The following is a 25,181-nucleotide window of genomic DNA, read 5'->3' as shown; positions in this document are numbered from 1 at the left end:
TAAAAACAGCGCAAATGACCTGAGATTATAATCAGTTCATTATTTCAAATTAAAACTAGTCTATCAGATGCATCACTATGGCATGGGCATGTATGGCTGCCAGTAGAACTGGGTTACTGGTGTTTATTGATGACAAGACTGCTGATAGAAGTAGCAGGACTAATCCTGAAGTGTATAGAACTATACTTTCTGCTCAGATCCAGTTAAATTCTGCAAAACTGATAGGACAGTGCTTCACAGATGGATAATGACCCAAAACATACTGCAAAGCCAACCTAAGAGCTTCTAAAGGCAAGCAAATTATCTTAAATGTCTGGGTCAGTTACCTGACCTCAACCCAATTGAGCATGCTTTTCACTTACTGAAGACAAAACTGAAGGCAGAAAGACCAACAAACAAGCCGCAACTGAAGGTGGCTGCAGTAAAAGCCTGGCAAAGCATCTCAAGGGATGAAACTCAGCACTTGATGATGTCTATGGGTTCCAGACTTCAGGTGGTCATTGACTGCAAAGGATTTGTATCCAAGTATTAAAAATAATCCTTATATCCATAGTTCTTGACTTGTTCGATACCTTTTGAGCTTGTGAAAATGGAGGGATTATGTGAAAAAATATGGCTGTAATCACTAAATAGTTAATACAATAATTTTGTTAAATCCTTGAAATAAAGCTGAAAGCCTATATGCCAACATCTTGATTGCTTCATTTCCACAGTCCATTGTGGTGATATACAGTGGCAAAATATCAAAAAAATTGTGACTGTTCAAATATTTATGGACCTGGCTATATCTCTTTAGCACCTTGAAGAAAAAAATGTGATACAAAGACAAACATAAATAATCTAGGATATGACGAAGGCTTTATGGAAATTCAAACAAGCATTACAGCTACTGTTACAAATTATGTTCACAGTGATCAGTCATGTTTAATTAAGCATTTCTTTTCACCCTGATTTGAATTTCAAGATGCAGAAATTGCATCCAGACAGGATTCATTCATCTTCAATAATTATTTCATCCTGGTCAGGGTTGGTCCAAGCCTATCCCAGGAATCTGGGAGTGAGGTGCGATCTGGATGGGAGACCAGTCCATCTAAGGATACCCAGTTAGGGTTGAACTGGGGACTCTGGACACGCTGCACCATGTCTGGACTGTCCTACTTCCCCAGTTCTTTTTTTACATCTCATTTTGTGGCTTCAGCACATCAAAACGCATCAGGAAATTCATCCGATTGGATGTTTCCTCTTGGATGGCTGCGAGTTTGATCTGTTCCACGTTCCCTGTGAACACTTCTCCTTCCCAAATGTGACTCTTATTGATTTGCAGATCCACCCTCTGCTCAGCCAGCACAGTGACTCTGTGAGCCCCAGGGACACAGACACGGAACTGAACCCAACACAGTGGCTCAAGTAAGCCTGAGCGTGGCTCAAACAGCACACTGCCCTTCCGCCAATCCGCGTAGGTGTATGGGAATGGGGGCCACGAGCTCTCTGAGCTGTTCTGAAGGATGAAATCACACAGCAGGTTATATTTCTGGTTGGATGGAGTCTTTCCATAAAGACTCAGTTTGTAAACTCCCGGCTCAGGCAGAGCCACACTGAGAGTGACCTTATCGCCATTGTGGGTGAAGAAGACATACTGAGAAAGGGAATGTCCAGATTCTTCTTTGCCATGTTTTAAAATGGCATAGAGGTCCAGATCCCTTGGGTTCTGGAAGGTGATGTTGCATTTTCCCTGCTGTGTGCTCACTATTGCTGCTGTGTGGCTGAACTTTGATAGGCCAGCATCATCAGTTCTGATTCCAGGCCCACAAAAGTGGCTGAGATCTGGAGGAAAAAGCTGATTCAAGTTGACTGGATTGGCAATGCAGTGAAGAAGAAAGTTCCCCACATTCTGGAAGCTGTTTCTGTCACTCTCATAGTCCATGACAAATACAGACAGTCTGTAATAACCAATGTATGGACAAAGAATGTGACAGGTAAGTTTTTCTGCTTCAATTTGGGTGGCTAGACATCTCTTAGACAGGGTGTCATCCAAATCCTTATGGCTTATTTCACACAGCATCTCGAGTGGCCTGCTAGTCTGCAGTACAAGTTCATATGACCCCGATTTGAGTAAAAAAGCCTCACCATCATATACGCATGATTTCACTCCCAGATCTTCAGCATTTGGTGTCAATCCCCAGTACAGGTAAGGGTTCTCAGGGAAATTCTCTGAAGTCTTAGGCTCATAGCACTCCAGTAGAAAGGAACACACCCAGCTGAGACTTCCGGAAGCATGTCCTGGTCGTGCAAACAGCTCGATTTCAAATGTTCCTGAGGATGGCGGCATTAGACGGAGCTTCATGCTGTTCTGCGTGGCAGTGAGTTGACCCATAGAGGTACTCAGCTCCTTCTGTCCACTACTGTGGTGCTGAGAAATCTTATATGTGAAGTCCACAGGCTGAGAGAATCCCAGTGATATGGAAGCCTCACCATCCTCTGAACACAAAAATAGGATAATAATTGTAATAAAGTGCAATATTTTGCTAGTTTAAAAAAAAAACCCACCTTGCTTAATTTCTTATTGAGAATGGGTCTATTGGTGTTTAAGAGTCCACTCATTCATCATTCAACATTAATATCCATAATATATTCAGCATGTTTAATTGTACCAGTGGAATATTTGTCTATTAACATAAACATGATTAGTATATATGATTCACTTTCTATTTTCTTGTAGACTAGAGAGGAATGAAAGATGAATACAGATGTGCATATCCATTAGGTCCATTGAATCAACAAAGCAACAGATGTTTGCCATAACACCAGCATCAGAAACACGAGTCACTACTAAGACACCTTTGAATCCCATTAGAAAATCATACATTTTTTAATGGTTATTAATGATGTTTAGGTTAAAAGGTGACCCATTTATGGATTGTAGACAGATGTATTTAATGTGTATCTACTGGCTTCAAAATTGTCCTCCAAGAGTCTGGTGGTGTCTGATGATCAATACATGTCAGTGAGCTGTTTTCATGGTTATTTATATCACAGCACTATTAAATTCTCAATTCTGATTAATCAGAATGTGTTGATTAATTGGTGATAGCATCAGCTCAGGTGGTATTTCAGGCTGCAAGACAAATCACAAGTTGATATTAATGTACTTTCTCATTAACATCAGGGCTGCTATGATGCAAGTTGTTGTGATGACATTCAACAAAATCAAATGTACAGTGGTGCTTGAAAGTTTGTGAATCCTTTAGAATTTTCTATATTTCTGCATAAATATGACCTAAAACATCATCAGATTTTCACACAAGTCCTAAAAGTAGATAAAAAGAACCCAGTTAAACAAATGAGACAAAAATATTATACTTGCTCATTTATTTATTGAGGAAAATGATCCAATATTACATATCTGTGAGTGGCAAAAGTATGTGAACCTTTGCTTTCAGTATCTGGTGTGACCCCCTTGTGCAGCAATAACTGCAACTAAACGTTTGTGGTAACTGTTGATCAGTTCTGCACACCGGCTTGGAGGAATTTTAGCCCGTTCCTCCGTACAGAACAGCTTCAACTCTGGGATGTTGGTGGGTTTCCTCACATGAACTGCTCGCTTCAGGTCCTTCCACAACATTTCCATTGGATTAAGGTCAGGACTTTGACTTGGCCATTCCAAAACATTCACTTTATTCTTCTTTAACCATTCTTTGGTGGAACGACTTGTGTGCTTAGGGTCATTGTTTTGCTGCATGACCCACCTTCTCTTGAGATTCAGTTCATGGACAGATGTCCTGACATTTTCCTTTAGAATTTGCTGGTATAATTCAGAATTCATTGTTCCTTCAATGATGGCAAGCCGTCCTGGCCCAGATGCAGCAAAACTAGCCCAAACCATGATACTACCACCACCATGTTTCACAGATGGGAAAAGGTTCTTCTGCTGGAATGCAGTGTTTTCCTTTCTCCAAACATAACGCTTCTCATTTAAACCAAAAAGTTCTATTTTGGTCTCATCCATCCACAGAAAATTTTTCCAATAGCCTTCTGGCTTGTCCACGTGATCTTTAGCAAACTGCAGATGAGCAGCAGTGTTCTTTTTGGAGAGCAGTGGCTTTCTCCTTGGAACCCTGCCATGCACACCATTGTTGTTCAGTGTTCTCCTGATGGTGGACTCATGAACATTAACATTAGCCAATGTAACAGAGGCCTTCAGTTGCTTAGCAGTTACCCTGGGGTCCTTTGTGACCTCACCGACTATTACACATCTTGCTCTTGGAGTGATCTTTGTTGGTCGACCACTCCTGGGGAGGGTAACAATCGTCTTGAAGTTCCTCCATTTGTACACAATCTGTCTGACTGTGGATTGGTGGAGTCCAAACTCTTTAGAGATGGTTTTGTAACCTTTTCCAGCCTGATGAGCATCAACAACGCTTTTTCTGAGGTCCTCAGAAATCTCCTTTGTTTGTGCCATGATACACTTCCACAAACATGTGTTGTGAAGATCAGACTTTGATAGATCCCTGTTCTTTAAATACAACTAAAACAGGGTGCCCACTCACATCTGATTTCAATCAATGGGATGACAAACACCTGACTCTAATTTCATCTTCAAATTAACTGCTAATCCTAGAGGTTCACATACTTTTGCCACTCACAGATATGTAATATTGGATTATTGTCCTCAATAAATAAATGACCAAGTATAATGTTTTTGTCTCATTTGTTTAACTGGGTTCTCTTTATCTACTTTTAGGACTTGTGTGAAAATCTGATGATGTTTTAGGTCATATTTATGCAGAAATATAGAAAATTCTAAAGGGTTCACAAACTTTCAAGCACCACTGTAATTATAAAACGGTTAAACGAATATTGTGATCATTGGCAAATTGTGGTAAGAAAGAGCAACAGAACACTAGAAGATGTGGAATATAATCATCTTCAGGGTAGGAATAGTAACTACTTCATAACAAGCTGCTATCGTATTAATATTTGAGAACGGTCTTGTCTGAAGACCACTTTTTGAAGATCTCGTCTCGTCTCAGAATTGACCGCATTTTTACTCAGCCTTGTCTTGGTCTCAGGCATAGAGGACTCAGGATTTTATTTCAATACCGGTTAAGACCACAACTGTGGGGATTTCACTAAATTGCCTTTGCATTGTCTGATTTATTTGTTAACAGTATTACTGTGATTGGATGTAAAACTTCCTGCTTCAAATGTAACCAATGACGTGACTCATTACTAATTTGAAATTTTTGTTACTGTTAACGGCCATCACCCCTTCCCTGCCCCTGCCCTCCTTCACACCCACTGGTCTGGTCCTGATCTTGACTCAGTCTTGTGCTGCCTTGGTCTTGGTCTTGACTTGGACTCAATCCCTCAAATCTTGGTCTTGTCTCGGTCTTGATATATTTTGGTCTTGGTCATGTCTTGGTTTAGGTGGTCTTGACTACAACACTGCAAGCTACATCACACCTCTCTGTCCTTCCTGTAACAGCACACCCTGTCAGGTTCTAAACTTAATAGCTCTAATGGCATTTAATAGAATTTGTCTGCAAGGAAACAAATAAATATTAATATAAAACAGGCAATAATATTTAGAACTGGTAATATTCCAGTTATTAATAACACACTAAATACAACCTACATCTGTAACTGATTTTTTTTTCTTCCAGGCAGGATTATCAATCAGTTTGTAAAACTGTAGAAGTCTGTAATGGATTCATGCTTTCCATGTTTTTTGTATGGTTTTCCAATAGGGATCATGTTATGGAATCAAATTCTTTTTTCTGCACAATTTTTAATACATCACAGGATAAAACTCAATCGTTGAGGCACATTGAAATCTGTACAAGAGTCAGGGACTAACCTGTAACAAGTAAGAATTGTTTGGGGTGGATAAGATTTAACCCAAGCTTGTAAAACTCGGTGTCTTTCGGCACACTCTTCTCAAACTCCTCCAGCGTAATGGGGCTGTCCAGCAGCTGCCACTCCTCCTCATCGGGCCAGTGTGAATCAATGAAGTCCTCTGGATCAGTTAGGAAGTAGAATTCATTATATCTAACATAGAGAACGAAGAATCATTAATTTTTTTGACAATGCTGACAATATTTGAGTGTCCGTACTCAACTTTCAAATGTTGACTTTTTTTTTTTTGTTGGCTTAGTTCTGGAATAAACTTAATGCTTAATAATGACCAACTAAAAAGCATGCCCCCAACTTGTCAGATACATGTCTGGTAGAATTCTACACTGAATTTATCTACTGTTGTTGACATAACTTTAATTAAAAACTTACAGTAAATCTCAAATTAGTAAAAAGGGGCTTTGAAAGTCTGACTGCAATGGTGGATTTTTGGAACTCACACCCTTTATTGTGTCACACAGCCCATGTACACAGCAGGTGTACACAGCAGGTGTGTTCATTTCTGACTCTGAAAATAGAATTGAAGTAAGATACAGGGAAATGAAATGGCTTAGGCCAACCAAATTAGTATTAAACAACTAACTTTAGGGCTGCAGTGGACTTGCTGACTTTAGGGCTGCAGTGGACTTGCTGACTTTAGGGCTGCAGTGGACTTGCTGACTTTAGGGCTGCAGTGGACTTGCTGACTTTAGGGCTGCAGTGGACTTGCTGACTTTAGGGCTGCAGTGGACTTGCTGACTTTAGGGCTGCAGTGGACTTGCTGACTTTAGGGCTGCAGTGGACTTGCTGACTTTAGGACTGCAGTGGACTTGCTGACTTTAGGGCTGCAGTTGACTTGCTGACTTTAAGGCTGCAGTTGACTTGCTGACTTTAGGGCTGCAGTGCACTTGCTGACTTTAGGGCTGCAGTTGACTTGCTGGCTTTAGGGCTGCAGTTGACTTGCTGACTTTAAGGCTGCAGTTGACTTGCTGACTTTAGGGCTGCAGTGGACTTGCTGACTTTAGGGCTGCAGTGGACTTGCTGACTTTAGGACTGCAGTGGACTTGCTGACTTTAAGGCTGCAGTTGACTTGCTGACTTTAGGGCTGCAGTGCACTTGCTGACTTTAGGGCTGCAGTTGACTTGCTAGCTTTAGGGCTGCAGTTGACTTGCTGACTTTAAGGCTGCAGTTGACTTGCTGACTTTAGGGCTGCAGTTGACTTGCTGACTTTAGGGTTGCAGTTGACTTGCTGACATTAGGGCTGCAGTTGACTTGCTGACTTTAGGGCTGCAGTTGACTTGCTGACTTTAGGGCTGCAGTGGACTTGCTGACTTTAGGGCTGCAGTTGACTTGCTGGCTTTAGGGCTGCAGTGGACTTGCTGACTTTAGGGCTGCAGTGGACTTGCTGACTTTAGGGCTGCAGTTGACTTGCTGACTTGAGGGCTGCAGTGCACTTGCTGACTTTAGGGCTGCAGTTGACTTGCTGACTTTAAGGCTGCAGTTGACTTGCTGACTTTAAGGCTGCAGTTGACTTGCTGACTTTAGGGCTGCAGTGGACTTGCTGACTTTAAGGCTGCAGTTGACTTGCTGGCTTTAGGGCTGCAGTGGACTTGCTGACTTTAGGGCTGCAGTGGACTTGCTGACTTTAGGGCTGCAGTTGACTTGCTGACTTTAAGGCTGCAGTTGACTTGATGACTTTAGGGCTGCAGTTGACTTGCTGACTTTAGGGCTGCAGTTGACTTGCTACACTTTAGGGCTGCAGTTGACTTGCTGACTTTAAGGCTGCAGTGGACTTGCTGACTTTAGGGCTGCAGTGGACTTGCTGACTTTAGGACTGCAGTTGACTTGCTGACTTTAGGGCTGCAGTGGACTTGCTGACTTTAGGGCTGCAGTTGACTTGCTGACTTTAGGGCTGCAGTGGACTTGCTGACTTTAGGGCTGCAGTGGACTTGCTGACTTTAGGGCTGCAGTTGATTTGCTGACTTGAGGGCTGCAGTGCACTTGCTGACTTTAGGGCTGCAGTTGACTTGCTGACTTTAAGGCTGCAGTTGACTTGCTGACTTTAAGGCTGCAGTGGACTTGCTGACTTTAGGACTGCAGTTGACTTGCTGACTTTAAGGCTGCAGTTGACTTGCTGACTTTAGGGCTGCAGTTGACTTGCTGACTTTAGGGCTGCAGTGGACTTGCTGACTTTAGGGCTGCAGTGGACTTGCTGGCTTTAGGGCTGCAGTGGACTTGCTGACTTTAGGGCTGCAGTGGACTTGCTGACTTTAGGGCTGCAGTGGACTTGCTGACTTTAGGGCTGCAGTTGACTTGCTGACTTTAGGGCTGCAGTTGACTTGCTGACTTTAGGGCTGCAGTGGACTTGCTGACTTTAGGGCTGCAGTTGACTTGCTGGCTTTAGGGCTGCAGTGGACTTGCTGACTTTAGGGCTGCAGTTGACTTGCTGACTTGAGGGCTGCAGTGCACTTGCTAACTTGAGGGCTGCAGTGCACTTGCTGACTTTAGGGCTGCAGTTGACTTGCTGACTTTAAGGCTGCAGTTGACTTGCTGACTTTAAGGCTGCAGTTGACTTGCTGACTTTAGGGCTGCAGTGGACTTGCTGACTTTAAGGCTGCAGTTGACTTGCTGGCTTTAGGGCTGCAGTGGACTTGCTGACTTTAGGGCTGCAGTGGACTTGCTGACTTTAGGGCTGCAGTTGACTTGCTGACTTTAAGGCTGCAGTTGACTTGCTGACTTTAGGGCTGCAGTTGACTTGCTGACTTTAGGGCTGCAGTTGACTTGCTACACTTTAGGGCTGCAGTTGACTTGCTGACTTTAAGGCTGCAGTGGACTTGCTGACTTTAGGGCTGCAGTGGACTTGCTGACTTTAGGACTGCAGTTGACTTGCTGACTTTAGGGCTGCAGTGGACTTGCTGACTTTAGGGCTGCAGTTGACTTGCTGACTTTAGGGCTGCAGTGGACTTGCTGACTTTAGGGCTGCAGTGGACTTGCTGACTTTAGGGCTGCAGTTGATTTGCTGACTTGAGGGCTGCAGTGCACTTGCTGACTTTAGGGCTGCAGTTGACTTGCTGACTTTAAGGCTGCAGTTGACTTGCTGACTTTAAGGCTGCAGTGGACTTGCTGACTTTAGGACTGCAGTTGACTTGCTGACTTTAAGGCTGCAGTTGACTTGCTGACTTTAGGGCTGCAGTTGACTTGCTGACTTTAGGGCTGCAGTGGACTTGCTGACTTTAGGGCTGCAGTGGACTTGCTGGCTTTAGGGCTGCAGTGGACTTGCTGACTTTAGGGCTGCAGTGGACTTGCTGACTTTAGGGCTGCAGTTGACTTGCTGGCTTTAGGGCTGCAGTTGACTTGCTGACTTTAGGGATGCAGTTGACTTGCTGGCTTTAGGGCTGCAGTTGACTTGCTGACTATAGGGCTGCAGTTGACTTGCTGGCTTCAGGGCTGCAGTGGACTTGCTGACTTTAGGGCTGCAGTTGACTTGCTGACTTTAGGACTGCAGTGGACTTGCTGACTTTAGGGCTGCAGTTGACTTGCTGACTTGAGGGCTGCAGTGCACTTGCTGACTTTAAGGCTGCAGTTGACTTGCTGACTTTAGGACTGCAGTGGACTTGCTGACTTTAGGGCTGCAGTGGACTTGCTGACTTTAGGGCTGCAGTTGACTTGCTGACTTTAGGACTGCAGTGGACTTGCTGACTTTAGGGCTGCAGTTGACTTGCTGACTTGAGGGCTGCAGTGCACTTGCTGACTTTAAGGCTGCAGTTGACTTGCTGACTTTAGGACTGCAGTGGACTTGCTGACTTTAGGGCTGCAGTGGACTTGCTGACTTTAGGGCTGCAGTTGACTTGCTGACTTGAGGGCTGCAGTGCACTTGCTGACTTTAGGGCTGCAGTTGACTTGCTGGCTTTAGGGCTGTAGTTGACTTGCTGACTTTAAGGCTGCAGTTGACTTGCTGACTTTAGGGCTGGAGTGGACTTGCTGACTTTAAGGCTGCAGTTGACTTGCTGACTTTAGGGCTGCAGTGGACTTGCTGACTTTAGGACTGCAGTGGACTTGCTGACTTTAAGGCTGCAGTTGACTTGCTGACTTTAAGGCTGCAGTTGACTTGATGACTTTAGGGCTGCAGTTGACTTGCTGACTTTAGGGCTGCAGTTGACTTGCTACACTTTAGGGCTGCAGTTGACTTGCTGACTTTAGGGCTGCAGTGGACTTGCTGACTTTAGGACTGCAGTTGACTTGCTGACTTTAGGGCTGCAGTGGACTTGCTGACTTTAGGGCTGCAGTTGACTTGCTGACTTTAGGGCTGCAGTGGACTTGCTGACTTTAGGGCTGCAGTGGACTTGCTGACTTTAGGGCTGCAGTTGATTTGCTGACTTGAGGGCTGCAGTGCACTTGCTGACTTTAGGGCTGCAGTTGACTTGCTGACTTTAAGGCTGCAGTTGACTTGCTGACTTTAAGGCTGCAGTGGACTTGCTGACTTTAGGACTGCAGTTGACTTGCTGACTTTAGGGCTGCAGTTGACTTGCTGACTTTAGGGCTGCAGTTGACTTGCTGACTTTAGGGCTGCAGTGGACTTGCTGACTTTAGGGCTGCAGTGGACTTGCTGACTTTAGGGCTGCAGTGGACTTGCTGACTTTAGGGCTGTAGTGGACTTGCTGACTTTAGGGCTGCAGTGGACTTGCTGACCTTAGGGCTGCAGTGCACTTGCTGACTTGAGGGCTGCAGTGCACTTGCTGACTTGAGGGCTGCAGTGCACTTGCTGACCTTAGGGCTGCAGTTGACTTGCTGACTTTAAGGCTGCAGTTGACTTGCTGACTTTAAGGCTGCAGTTGACTTGCTGACTTTAGGACTGCAGTGGACTTGCTGACTTTAGGGCTGCAGTTGACTTGCTGACTTTAGGGCTGCAGTTGACTTGCTGACTTTAGGGCTGCAGTTGACTTGCTGACTTTAGGGCTGCAGTTGACTTGCTGACTTTAGGGCTGCAGTGGACTTGCTGACTTTAGGACTGCAGTGGACTTGCTGACTTTAGGGCTGCAGTTGACTTGCTGACTAGGGCTGCAATTGACTTGCTGACTTTAGGGCTGCAGTTGACTTGCTGACTTTAGGGCTGCAGTGGACTTGCTGACTTTAGGGCTGCAGTGGACTTGCTGACTTTAGGGCTGTGGTTGACTTGCTGACTTTAGGGCTGCAGTGGACTTGCTGACTTTAGGGCTGCAGTTGACTTGCTGACTTTAGGGCTGTGGCTGTCGTGAACGGTTTTGCGGTCGGGTTTCCATCAGTGTGGGGTTTATAGCATCAATGAAGCTGACTTTATTTTGGACTGTTAATGTTAGTCATGTTGTCTGTTGTTGCCCAAATGAGGTTGGGTTCCCTTTTGAGTCTGGTTCCTCTCGAGGTTTCTTCCTCATGTCGTCTGAGGGAGTTTTTCCTTGCCACCGTCGCCACAGGCTTGCTCATTGGGGATAGCTTAGGGATAAAATTAGCTCATAATTTAAGTCGTTCAAATTCTTCTAAAGCTGCTTTGCGATAATGTTTATTGTTAAAAGTGCTATAGAAATAAACTTGACTTGACTTGACTAACAAATACATCTGTTAGTTTCTTCTTGTAGCATTAAGGTTTCCCTTCACTGGAAATAACTGTAACTAGAATGCCGATGTTCTGACGATTTGTGCTGCCCTATTGAAAAATGCTACCATATCGCCAGTCGACAGCAGAGTCCATTGATTTATGCTACTTTGTCAAAAAGTGCTACTGTTGATTATTGGTACAATTTTTGTATATCTCCCAAAGATATAACTTGCAACAAGTTACATTACATATTTATTTAGATTACAAACGAGGTCACGTGTACTGTCAGAGCTTGGCTTGCATGTTTTGATTATGACATTTTTAAAGTAGCACATTTTGATATACCAATATTCTCCATCAAATAATGCTCCCAGCAGATACACATTCTATTTTACACCTCCAGTCACTCCAAGGGCCCTGTCAGAGCATGGGGAACATGTTTTTATACTCTATTTTCATATTCTGAAATATGCATTTAAAGGTAGCGTATTTTGATGGGCATTTGAAGGAAAGTTTAAAGGAAATGTTTCTTCTGCTTTTATGTCTGATGCCACTAACCTTTACGCTCAAACAGTGCACAAACTACCTGCATTCGAGCCTCTGCAACTGCTTGTGCAGATGTTTGTGTTCTGCTGATGTTTCCTGTCTTAAAGTCTTCAGCAAACTGCAAAAATGGCAGTTTAGTTACTAACAATATATTCACAGTTTCTGCTTAAGCCCGTATCTCACTGGGCTGCGACAGCTTGCGACAAATTGCTAACGTCATTCGCGAGAGATTTTCAAAAGTGTCTTGAAACATTCGCGGGGCTTCTCAATTTCCTCGCATGAGTCACTCCATCGTTGTAGAAATTTTGAACATGTCCAAAAAATTCGTGCAACAAAATTTCTCTCAAAATAGCCGCAAATGCATCACTGGTGTCGCAAAGCCATTGCAAACCCTTCTCAAGTCAGTTTCCGTGAGGCTTCCTCTACTTCCCTGCCTGCCGAGGGAAAGCCGGGCTGCGACAGCGCGCAACTAGTTGGAGACACAACACTTGCAGTAAAATATGCAAATATCAACTCAGTGTGAGTCCAAGTGAAAATTTTCGCATTTTATCGCAATTGTTGTGTCTCCAACTAGTCATGCGCTGTCGGAGCCCAGTGAGATACTACCTTTAAGGTTAGTAAACCTTTTAGGACTATTTTCCTTCTTAAATATGACCAAAAAACATTGCAAGGTAGTATGAAATGATGGGCGTGGAAACAGAGCTAAAAAAAAATGGGTCTGCACATGTGCAAAGAAGCAGGTTAGCATATCTTGATAGGTAGCACAGTTTGCTAGCACACCGGCTGTACATGAGACCTTTTTGTTTGACACCAATGCTTGTCTTTACTAATGCTCTTCTGGCTGAATGGGCATGAATCCCACATCCACATTCTCAAATTTATTAGAAAGCTTTCCCAGAAGAGTGGAGGAGGGCCAAATCCATATCAATGCCAATGGTTGTGGAACTGGATATTCAACAAGCACATACTGTGTGGGTATGACGGTCAGATGTGCATATACTTTTGGCCTTAGTGTACATATGGGCATGGTATAACTGTACATGATTGTGTGTGTGTGGGGTACCTCTTTATAAAAGTTTTGTTCTCCATATCGACTACCCCAGCTCCCCAGCAGGCATCCAGCAGATACCAGTGATCCTCCAAACGCACTGCATTCCACGAATGATTTGACTTGGTGCTCTGGTAGCTCTGGCCCAATTTGTATCCAACACCTTTGCCATGGCCATTCACCTTCTTGCACTCAATGCCAACCTCCCTGTAGAGACAGCAGAGACCATGTATATCTTCTTTATATATGAAGCAGCAAAGTTTGTTTGTTTGTTTGTTTGTTTGTTTGTTTGTCTTGAGCTAACGTCGTCATTTCTTGATGGATTTTCACCAAATTTGGCAGGTAGGTCCAGGGATGACCCAGAATTTTGCAGATATAAACAAAATTCATGTATAGGCCCCAGAGAGGTTTCTGGGGGGCACAACATCCACCCACCCCCTCCCTCAATGCCTTTTAAGTTACATTTATCAACACAAACTCTCAACAGATCGTCACTAAACTTGGCACATAGATACAGGAGATAGCCACAATTTGGCAGAACTCAGAAATCCCATATTTGGGCCCCAGGGGGTCCCTGGTGGGCCCCTGAGTGGTGGATGTTTTGGATTTTTGTTTGTCTTGGGTTAACATTACCATTTCTCAATGGCTCTTCACCAAATTTGACATGGTAGTCTGGGGGCAACCCAGAATTTTGGTAACCTGCAAGTGTGTGTGTGTGTGTGTGTGTGTGTGTGTGTGTGTGTGTGTGTATATTCAGAATATACTGTAGGTTTGCCATTAATTATTATACATACAGGACACCTTTTTGATGGAATAAAAACGTGTTCTATTCCCTTCAAGTGGGTTTCATTCATTTGGTTTGATAGCATGCAGTATTGTTAGCATATCACTTATCCTGTCACTCTACCTAATGGAGAATGAGCGTTGAATATGGTTTACAATATTGCATTGTTGTCAAGACAATATGACGTCACATGTCGGAACTGATAGGATTATTCAGTGAGAGAGTTTTCTGCTGCGCATGCACAGAAGCATTTCTTTGTTCACCAGGAAAGAGAAAGAAGTGTTGAACACCCAAAAGGCCACCAAAACTTCATGAGATATTCTTCACGCATTTTTACAAGAGAAAAACATACCAACAGACATCAAAAAATGGAAAAGAGAGTATGTATATCAGTGGCAAACTGTTACTATTAGAGTTGGGACTTAAGCTCAGCCAAAACTTAGCCAGACGCACCATAAAAGCAACAGGTCAAAGGATTTTGCAAGGGATTAGCGGCAGGCTGCCAGGTCGCTCTGTTGTGTGTAGTTGTCGATGTTGATTTTAAAAGTAACTAAGTAAATTACACAGGGACATGAATACTTAAGTCAGTGAAAAATACTGTAGTGAGTGTGCGTGGAAGAGGAGTCTGGAGACAAAAATCTTAATTTCTTGGTAGTTAGCCTGTGTTACTTGCTCTCCATAGCGCTGGATTGACTGCTTTATTCGCTAACACTACTGATGAACGCTACACCGGCTGGAAGGTGACTTCACTGCTGCGCTGACAGCGCCGACTCACAGTTAAGCTCACGTTGGCCTTTGAGAAGGCCGAGGGTGATAAATCTTTGGTCCCTCCCACTATAAATCAAAGTCTAATTGGTTAATTCATCTGTCACTCCTATATAAACATACACTGCCATGGCCTTCTGTCCCGGCAATGAAGTCTTAACCAATGAGTGAGCCAGCTCTAAACTCTTCTCAGCCTAGACACAACAAACAAAAAATTTCATTGGATAACTTGATTTTACTGTTTTCAGGACAGTAACCCTTTCATTTCTGAAGCAAATTTGATAGAAAATGAGGCCAAATTAGAATTAGAAGAGAATAATTGTAATGAAATTATGAAAGAAATTAAAGAATGAAAGAAATCAAGTATAACATTTGAAATGCTGATATGCTTGGGCCTTCTATGAAGGCCTAGAAGGCGCTGACAGTTCCCCTCTGGTATAATAATAATAATAATAATAATAATAATAATAATAATAATAATAATAATAATAATAATAATTATTATTATTATTATTATTATGATAATAATAATAATAATAATAATAATAATAATAATAATAGCTTGTTTTGGAGTATATCAGATATATTCTGTTTAGCTAGCATGATACTGAACTCGTCTTTGACTCATTCAGTATCATACTAGCTGAATGGAATATATCTGATATACTGCTCAACACCAGCCAATATTTTTTAAATGTTGCATGTTTATTAATGGCAGCATTGTCCCTAATCTAACATACAGGAATGTTTAACACTTAAACTGACCTTATTTAATATCTTACCTAACCAAATTGCAGCACATTAATACACAGAAAAAGACTAGTAAAACCCTTGCCAGTAATATACATTGTAAATATAAAATCACTGAATTCTCTAAGCAATATTTTAAATAAACGCAACCAATGTAATTCTTGAAAGATCTATATTAATCATTTGTTCTCAATTCCCAGGAACTGTCTGTTTTTGCCTTTAACCACGTCCTGTTTCCCTGCAGTATCAGCATGAGCGGCATACATGTAAAATCCACTTGTCATTTATTACCATCAGAAAACCAAACAACTTTAAGCATGAAAATTGTTGTTTATCTGCACAAATCACGTATAATAAAGATTTTTCCAGCATAGTGGTGAATATTATTTATTTTTCTTCCATTTAAAGATTCTAGCACATCTCCAGAGACCTCTTTCAAGCAGATATTTTACTGAAAACTGCCACAATGTTAGGAAATATGTGAGAAAAAACGGGAAGCCATGGCTTTGTGGTTAGCGAATTAGTTTTGGGACCAAAAGGTTGTCGGTTTGATCCCCTGGACCAGCAGGAATGGCTGAAGTGCCCTTGAACAGGGTACCTATCCCCCAACTGCTCCTCAGGCTGCTCTGGATAAGATTCTCTGCTAAATGCCTGTAATGTCATGAGATATATAAAAATTCGGTCTAATTTGAATTTCTATTGAACAAAAGTCTTATTTTATTACCCGTCACATTTTTCCATCACTTATTTACAAATCAAACATAAATTATTGTCCATTTCTGCAAGTATTGCTCATATTACTAATTATTGTAGATACTTAGAGATAGATAGTAAGCATTTTTATGCTGCGTTGTTGTGGAATCAACAGTGTTCAAAACTGTATCAAGATTAAAGGAATATATTCACCAGATAATAATCTAAGTTCACAATCAAAGGCCAAAGAAAGATGTAATGCTCTTACTTGCACAGTTGTAAGCAGAGGCTGGAGTATCCACTGCAAACTCCTCGTCCTGTTTCGATAGTCCGCTCAGGAGAACACACTTTCTCAGTCAGACCCAGGTACCCATTCACATCATACTCTATACAGAACAACACTGTTATCAGTACAAGCATATATTTTAGTTCCTGTCCATCAGAGACGCGTTGGTAATTAGGTACAGATTACCCAGTGCATATGTTGTTGTTGTTGTGCAAAAGTTTGAGATTTGGCCATCAGAACAGTCAAATTGCACACCACACATCTGTATTAGGTGATATGTTTTAAGAAACACATTAGTGACACTTTACAGTGGTGCTTGAAAGTTTGTGAACCCTTTAGAATTTTCTATATTTCTGCATAAATATGACCTAAAACAGCATCAGATTTTCACACAAGTCCTAAAAGTAGATAAAGAGAACCCAGTTAAACAAATGAGACAAAAATATTATACTTGGTCATTTATTTATTGAGGAAAATGATCCAATATTACATATCTGTGAGTGGCAAAAGTATGTGAACCTTTGCTTTCAGTATCTGGTGTGACCCCCTTGTGCAGCAATAACTGCAACTAAACGTTTGCGGTAACTGTTGATCAGTCCTGCACACCGGCTTGGAGGAATTTTAGCCCGTTCCTCCGTACAGAACAGCTTCAACTCTGGGATGTTGGTGGGTTTCCTCACATGAACTGCTCACTTAAGGTCCTTCCACAACATTTCCATTGGATTAAGGTCAGGACTTTGACTTGGCCATTCCAAAACATTCACTTTATTCTTCTTTAACCATTCTTTGGTAGAACGACTTGTGTGCTTAGGGTCGTTGTCTTGCTGCATGACCCACCTTCTCTTGAGATTCAGTTCATGGACAGACGTCCTGACATTTTCCTTTAGAATTCACTGGTATAATTCAGAATTCATTGTTCCATCAATGGCGGCAAGCCGTCCTGGCCCAGATGCAGCAAAACAGGCCCAAACCATGATACTACCACCACCATGTTTCACAGATGGGATAAGGTTCTTATGCTGGAATGCAGTGTTTTCCTTTCTCCAAACATAACGCTTCTCATTTAAACCAAAAAGTTCTATTTTGGTCTCATCCATCCACAAAACATTTTTCCAATAGCCTTCTGGCTTGTCCACGTGATCTTTAGCAAACTGCAGACGAGCAGCAATGTTCTTTTTGGAGAGCAGTGGCTTTCTCCTTGGAACCCTGCCATGCACACCATTGTTGTTCAGTGTTCTCCTGATGGTGGACTCATGAACATTAACATAAGCCAATGTGAGAGAGGCCTTCAGTTGCTTAGAAGTTACCCTGGGGTCTTTTGTGACCTCGCTGACTATTAAGACGCCTTGCTCTTGGAGTGATCTTTGTTGGTCGGCCACTCCTGGGGAGGGTAACAATGGTCTTGAATTTCCTCCATTTGTACACAATCTGTCTGACTGTGGATTGGTGGAGTCCAAACTCTTTAGAGATGGTTTTGTAACCTTTTCCAGCCTGATGAGCATCAACAACGCTTTTTCTGAGGTCCTCAGAAATCTCCTTTGTTCGTGCCATGATACACTTCCACAAACATGTGTTGTGAAGATCAGACTTTGATAGATCCCTGTTCTTTAAATAAAACAGGGTGCCCACTCACACCTGATTGTCATCCCATTGATTGAAAACACCTGACTCTAATTTCACCTTCAAATTAACTGCTAATCCTAGAGGTTCACATACTTTTGCCACTCACAGAAATGTAATATTGGATCATTTTCCTCAATAAATAAATGACCAAGTATAATATTTTTGTCTCATTTATTTAACTGGGTTCTCTTTATCTACTTTTAGGACTTGTGTGAAAATCTGATGATGTTTTAGGTCATATTTATGCAGAAATATAGAAAATTCTAAAGGGTTCACAAACTTTCAAGCACCACTGTATATAACGAAAGAATAAATCGCATATATGTGGTTATCTGAACTGACAGAAGAAAATCTGACTCCACTCCAGAGAGAGAGCGAGACACACACACACACACACACACACACACACACTCCCTCAAGCCAGGTTTTAAAAAGAAGCTGTAAACTGATACAAATAATTTTCAAACCAAGGACTAAACATATCTAATGTCTGACAGTCCAGAACTGCAAATGCAAGCACCGTAATGTTCTATAAGTCATAGAACTGCACAGGTAAACATTATAATTAATTTAATATTGCCCAAGGCACAATCAGATAATACCTGTTTATCAGTCTCATCGATTCTGATTGGTCAAAATGTAACTGCAAGGCAAATCGCAGATTTATTTTATTGTACTCGTTGTGCTATGTATTCGTATCTATTGTAACGACTTATACAGGGGCTTGGGAAACGTGTGGTGGACACTCCACATAAATGCATTTTTAAAAATACTTGTTGATATAGACCCCGTCCACACGTAGCCGGGTATCTGCTAAATCGAAGATATTTTTCTACGTTTTGGCCTGTCATCCACATGAAAACACATCAAAAACGATTATTTAAAAAAACTCCAGGCAAAGTGAAGATTTTTGAAAACTCCGTGTATGCCTTTTCGTGTAGACAGAGATAACTGGAGTTTTGCGTTTTAGAACGTCACAATCTGCGCCGGGCGGCACGGTGGTGTAGTGGTTAGCGCTGTCGCCTCACAGCAAGAAGGTCCTGGGTTCGAGCCCCGGGGCCGGCGAGGGCCTTTCTGTGTGGAGTTTGCATGTTCTCCCCGTGTCCGCGTGGGTTTCCTCCGGGTGCTCCGGTTTCCCCCACAGTCCAAAGACATGCAGGTTAGGTTAACTGGTGACTCTAAATTGAGCGTAGGTGTGAATGTGAGTGTGAATGGTTGTCTGTGTCTATGTGTCAGCCCTGTGATGACCTGGCGACTTGTCCAGGGTGTACCCCGCCTTTCGCCCGTAGTCAGCTGGGATAGGCTCCAGCTTGCCTGCGACCCTGTAGAAGGATAAAGCGGCTAGAGATAATGTGATGTGTGTGATGTGACAATCTGCGCCAAAAAATGACGACAAATCTGCCCTGACGTCAAACGTGCGACCTTTGTTTACTGCAGAAGCCAGATTAAGCATGGACTTAAGCTAGCCGCACACCACGGCGATCCACGCGGTACCGAACCGACCCATTTCAGATCCAACTCCCGACAGGGCACGCACATATCCCCCGACTGTTGACGAGTGCAGTTGCGATTGAAGCGACACGTGACAACTTAATAGCTTTGTGATTGGCTATTGGATATAGTTACTGTTAAATCCAACACTTGAAGATGCTACAGGCTGAATTACAAATGACACAACATGGAATATGTAGCGCACTATCTAGGCTGCATGAGCTATTATTTCCAACCTTAAATAGTGCACTTATATAGGGGAGTTAAAGCGATTTGGAATTCAGCCACACAACTTGAGCAGAGTGGCTTTCCAGCCCACTGTGTCTATGGATAAAGCTTCAGTCTATGGAATTACAGTATATACCTGCATTAGGTGCTACCAACACGTATTTCTCGCGCTAGAAATTGTTTAATGATGTCACGTGTTATATGCGAAAGATATGATTGGCTATTGCTAGCGACTCTCGCCGATCAGTCTGGCTCCCGATTAGTTTTTCAAATCGGCTGTGAGATGAGTCGGTACCATTGAAAACTAGTCTTTACGCCTGACTCGCGACTTCAGTTGGCTCGGTACGCTGAAAATCGGCGTAGTGTGCGGCTAGCTAAAGAGTAATGGATCGGAGTATTGCCTTGAAAGCGTTAATTATTGTGCAGGTGCTATTTACATGTTTAATTTTAGAAGTCCAACTACTGCTCCAAGAGCACAGGCGATGTGATTAGGCGGTAGGATTTGGGGAAATAGCCATCTACAGGTTTGGAATGCTTATGAATGTGATTGAAAACGCAGATGTTTGGTTATGTGTGGAAGGGATTTTTTTTGAAGACGAGGTGGTGTGGATAAAACATTTTTATAAACGGAGGGGGGGAAAATGTTCGGTTTTAAAAATACCCGGCTACGTGTGTACATGGCAATAGTTAACAGTTATTCCACGAAATCGAGTCGTACATGAGCTGATGGCCAACGAGGTGTGTCAAGCCGAGTTGTCTATAATCCATGTACGATGTGATTGAGTGGAATAACTGTTTTATTCTATTCACATTCACTGGATTTCGAGAAACAGAGCATTTTTATTTTTTGCAAATTTGATAAATAAAAACTTTATACAATATGTCCAACAAAATAATTTCTGCTTAGAATGTAAACAAACCGATGAAATGACAGTAGCAATTTGTGAAAAATGCTAAAATAATAATTCTTGAAAAATTAAAAAAGATATGTTCTTACCATCAAATAATTTCATTCCATTTTTTTTGTATTTTTGCAGTTTTGTTTTCAAGTCGAGTTTTTATTTTGTCCTCGGTTGGTTGAGGAACATGCTCTGCCATTTTGTTTTTCTCTACTCATGGTATATGAGCTGATATCCTAGTAGTAGAGTAGCCAATCAGAGTGCAAGATAGCTCATATCCAGTGAATGTGGAGAGAATAATGAAGTTTTCTTTGAGAAGATATTTATTTAGCATTTTTGGATTTTATTATGGTGGTGTAGTGGTTAGCACTGTCGCCTCACAACAAGAAGGTTCTGGGTTCGAGCCCAGCAGCCGGCAAGGGCCTTTCTGTGTGGAGTTTGCATGTTCTCCCCGTGTCTGTGTGGGTTTCTTCCGGATGCTCCGGTTTCCCCCACAGTCCAAAGACATGCAGTTAGGTTAATTGGTGAATTTAAATTGACCATAGGTGTGAATGTGATTGTGAATGATTATTTGTCTCTATGTGTCAGTCCTGTGATGACCTAGCAACTTGTGTACCCCACCTCTCGCCCATAGTCAGCTGGGATAGGTTCCAGCTTGCCCATGACCCTGCACAGGATAAGCAGTTATGGATAATGGATGGATGGATAGATGGATTTTTTTATGCTTAATAATGGTCAGAAAATTCATAGAGATATTGTTTATGTTGCGAAAGAGAGAATGTGAAAGAAACTGACCAATGTTATGGCAGAGCCAGATCCAGATTGCACGCAGCTTTTCTAAATCAGTAGACGTTCCCTTGGTGATGGTTCTGGCAATAGTCTGCACTGAGAAGATCTTCTTACTCTTTAGCTGCACAACATCCATGATCACATTGCTGATTAAATAAGCAGCACCTTTAATTTCTTTGCAAGCACATGAACATATCAATTACTTTCCACCTTGAATAGCTTCATATTAGGTATATCTCACCTCTTGGCCAGCCCTGATTGCATGTGTGTCCACTCTGTAGAAATCATCAGTGCTGGAGATCAGCTCCTTCAGCTTCCTTCTGGACCCATGCTGGTTCAAGATAATCTGATCATTCCTCTTGTCCTGCTGAATAGCTCTACTCTGCACCTTCTCTCTTGTTTGATCTTTGTCGTTCACCAGAGACGAGTTCTTCTCAGCTCTGCAAGTGAAAGATTTGTTGATTTCTGAAAACTGCTTCTTGACAAGAGGTTTCTGATTGGCCTTATCCATGGTAGCCCACTTTTCAAACACAGAACTCTTAGTGGAAATGTCAGGCTTTGGTGTTGTCTGGTATGTCCGATTCTTATTCGTTGAGTTTTTAGGAAACACTGGTGAGCTACATGGATGTCTTTGGGAGGTTTTCGTTTCATCTCCTTTACCCTGAGTCTTGGAACTCCTCTCACTTCTGTGTTCATGAATATATTCTTGTTCTTGGCTCTGAGTCACTATACTGGTAGAAAGCCCTGCTATCACTACATTATTGATATTGTTGTTGTCCTCATTTTTACAGCACATTTGATTGGCATTACAGGGGGGATGACAGAGCTCTTGTCAAATATGTGAAATGTTTAGGTCAGCAGCCGTCATGGTTACTTATAGTTGTGAAACCTGTAGGGAGAATCCAAACAGTAGACAATCCAAACAACATCTGAGAAATTATGTGCAGTTTTCTCCTGTACCTACAAATTCCCATCAACCAGCCAGCTTTCCCAAATCATATACGACAACTACCAACTAGGGACGATGAAGGCAAACACATCTATTTCTAACTGCTTCAAAGGGCAGCAAAACACACTCAGAGGAACACACTATCTGTCTTCCCCGAAAGAATGTTGTTTTTTTCTTGTTTTATTTTTGCTAGTGTTGCTCTGACTGACAGGGGAGAGGGACAGAATGACAGCCCTCCCAACCAGAGAGCACAGTCAGGTTTGCTCCCTTAGCTCCCGGCCTTGGATGGCTATGACATCATCAAGATTTGAACTCACAGTCTACCGGTCATAGGATCAATACTAAAGTGTGAACTATCTTTGAAAGGCCAGAGACAATTTTAGGGAAAAGCTTGCCATCCTTTGCTCCAGATGTGTCGATCAAGAAAACATTTACCCCCCCCCCCCCCCCCCCCCCCCACACACACACACACACTCAAAAAAAAAAATAAAGGGTATTTGTTCAAGACACTCTGAAATACGTTTTTTTCCCATTTATACCATGTACTCTTTTTTTCTTCATGGACTCTCATTCTTTAAAAACTGAGCTTTTGTATGTTCTGCTTAGTCATAACTGATTGCTGACATGAAAATATAAAACACATTTGACACTGTCTAGCCTACTTTTCTTGGAGAAGAGTGTTTTTCTATCTACATGTAGAGAGTGATTCAGATGGAGTGTCTGTCATGGCACTTTGGTGTGAACTCTGATGCTTTCCATTCCCCCAGCTTTGTGATGTCTAAATTAATTTAAATTAATATTAATTATTTATTAATTAATTTATAATTAATTATTTTATTAATTTATTACATTTTTCCCCCTCCTAGAACTGCCACCTTATTGTGGTGGAGGGGTTTGTGTGCTTGAATGATCCTAGGAGCTATATTGTCGGGGGCATTATGCCCCTGTGAGGGTCTCCCAAGGCAGACAGGTCCTAGGTGACAGGCCAGACCAAGAGCAGTTCACCAAAACCCTTATGGAGAATAATCGATCAAGGACCGTGACATTGCCTGGTATGGCGCAGCCGGGGCCCCACCCTGGAGCCAGGCCCGGGGTTGGGGCTCGTATGCGAGCACTTGGTGGCCAGGCCTTTGCCCACGGGGCCCGGCCGGGCTCAGCCCGAAACGGTGATGTGGGCCCAACCTTCTGTGGGTTCACGACCCACAGAGGTAGCCATAGGGGGCTGGTGCAGTGTGGATTGGGTGGCAGTCGAAGGCAAGGGCCTCGACGACCTGATCCCTGAACACAGTGGCTAGCTGTTGGGACATGGAATGTCACTTTGCTGGGGGGGGGAAGAGCCTGAGCTTGTGCGGGAGGTTGAGAGGTACCAGCTAGAGATAGTCGGGCTCACCTCCACGCACAGCTTGGGCTCTGGAACCCAGCTCCTCGAGAGGGTCTGGACTCTCCACTTCTCTGGAGTCGCCCATGGTGAGCAGCGGCGGGCTGGTGTGGGCTTATTTATAGCTCCCCAGCTCAGCCACCATGTGTTGGAGTTTACCCCAGTGAATGAGAGGGTCGCCTCTCTGTGCCTTCGGATTGGGGAGAGGGCTCTTGCTGTTGTTTGTGCCTACGGGCCGAATAGCAGTATAGAGTATCTGGCCTTCTTGGAGTCCCTGGGAGAGGTACTGAGAGGTGCTCAGACTGGGGACTCCATTGTTCTATTGGGGGACTTCAATGCTCATGTGGGCGATGACAGTGACACCTGGAGGGGTGTGGTTGGGAGGAACGGCCTCCCCGATCTGAACCCGAGTGGTGTTTTGTTATTGGACTTCTGTGCTAGTCACGGTTTGTCCATAACGAACACCATGTTCGAGCATAGGGGTGTCCATAAGTGCACGTGGCACCAGGACACCTTAGGTCGGAGGTCGATGATCAACTTTGTTGTCGTTTCATCTGATCTCCGGCCCTATGTCTTGGACACTCGGGTGAAGAGGGGGCTGAGCTGTCAACTGATCACCACCTGGTGCTGAGTTGCATCCGCTGGCAGAGGAGGAAGCCGGACAGACCTGGCAGGCCCAAACATATGGTGAGGGTCTGCTGGGAACGTCTGGCCGAGCACTCTGCCAGGGAGGTCTTTAACTCCCACCTCCGGGAGAGCTTCTCCCAGCTTCCGAGGGAGGCGGGGGACATTGAGTCTGAGTGGACCATGTTCTCTACCTCCATTGTAGACGCAGCTGTTCGGAGCTGTGGCCGCAAGGTCTCCGGTGCCTGTCGTGGTGGCAATCCCCAAACTCGGTGGTGGACGCTGGAAGTAAGGGGTGCCGTCAAGCTGAAGAAGGAGTCCTATCGGGCCATGTTGACCTCCGTGACTCCTGAGGCAGCTGACGGGTATCGGCAGGCCAGGTGTGCTGCAGCTCAGGCAGTTGCGGAGGCAAAAACTCGGAACTGGGAGGAGTTCGGGGAGGCCATGGAGGAGGACTATCAGTCGGCCTCAAAGAAATTCTGGCAAACCGTCTGGCGCCTCAGGAGGGGGAAGCAGTACTCTGCCAACACTGTTTACAGTGCGGGTGGGGAGCTGTTGACCTTGACTGGGGACATTGTCGGGCAGTGGAAGGAATACTTTGAGGATCTCCTCAATCCCAACATCATGTCTTCCATTGAGGAGGCGGAGGCTGATGACTCAGAGGTGGACTCGTCCATTACCCAAGCCGAAGTCACTGAGGTGGTTTGTAAGCTCCTCGGTGGCAAGACACCGGGGGTGGATGAGATCTGCCCTGAGTATCTCAAGTCTCTGGATGTTGTGGGGCTGTCTTGGCTGACACACCTCTGCAACATCGCGTGGCGGTCGGGGACAGTGCCTCTGGAGTGACAGACTGGGGTGGCGGTC

At 43.5% G+C, this 25,181-nt stretch overlaps 1 protein-coding gene across 1 annotated transcript in view; it reads right to left on the bottom strand.

Annotated features, from left to right (window-relative positions):
• Window positions 1-1,174: 1,174 nt before the first annotated feature.
• Window positions 1,175-25,181, bottom strand: part of LOC132898652 (lim and transglutaminase domain protein ltd-1-like) — a 44,562-nt gene continuing 20,555 nt past the window's right edge. The window contains exons 2-7 of the mRNA XM_060940369.1: window positions 21,608-22,052; window positions 21,373-21,487; window positions 16,319-16,436; window positions 13,074-13,265; window positions 5,858-6,048; window positions 1,175-2,478 (exon numbers count right to left, since the gene is read on the bottom strand). Of these exons, the coding sequence (XP_060796352.1) occupies window positions 1,175-2,478; window positions 5,858-6,048; window positions 13,074-13,265; window positions 16,319-16,436; window positions 21,373-21,487; window positions 21,608-22,052 (2,365 nt within the window). The remainder of the gene's footprint in view (window positions 2,479-5,857; window positions 6,049-13,073; window positions 13,266-16,318; window positions 16,437-21,372; window positions 21,488-21,607; window positions 22,053-25,181) is intronic.

This window comes from Neoarius graeffei, chromosome 14, assembly GCF_027579695.1.
Source record: "Neoarius graeffei isolate fNeoGra1 chromosome 14, fNeoGra1.pri, whole genome shotgun sequence".
NCBI classification, from domain to species: Eukaryota; Metazoa; Chordata; class Actinopteri; order Siluriformes; family Ariidae; genus Neoarius; species Neoarius graeffei.
The sequence above is the reverse complement of the archived record's forward strand: the minus strand, read 5'-3'. Positions and strand labels throughout refer to the sequence as shown.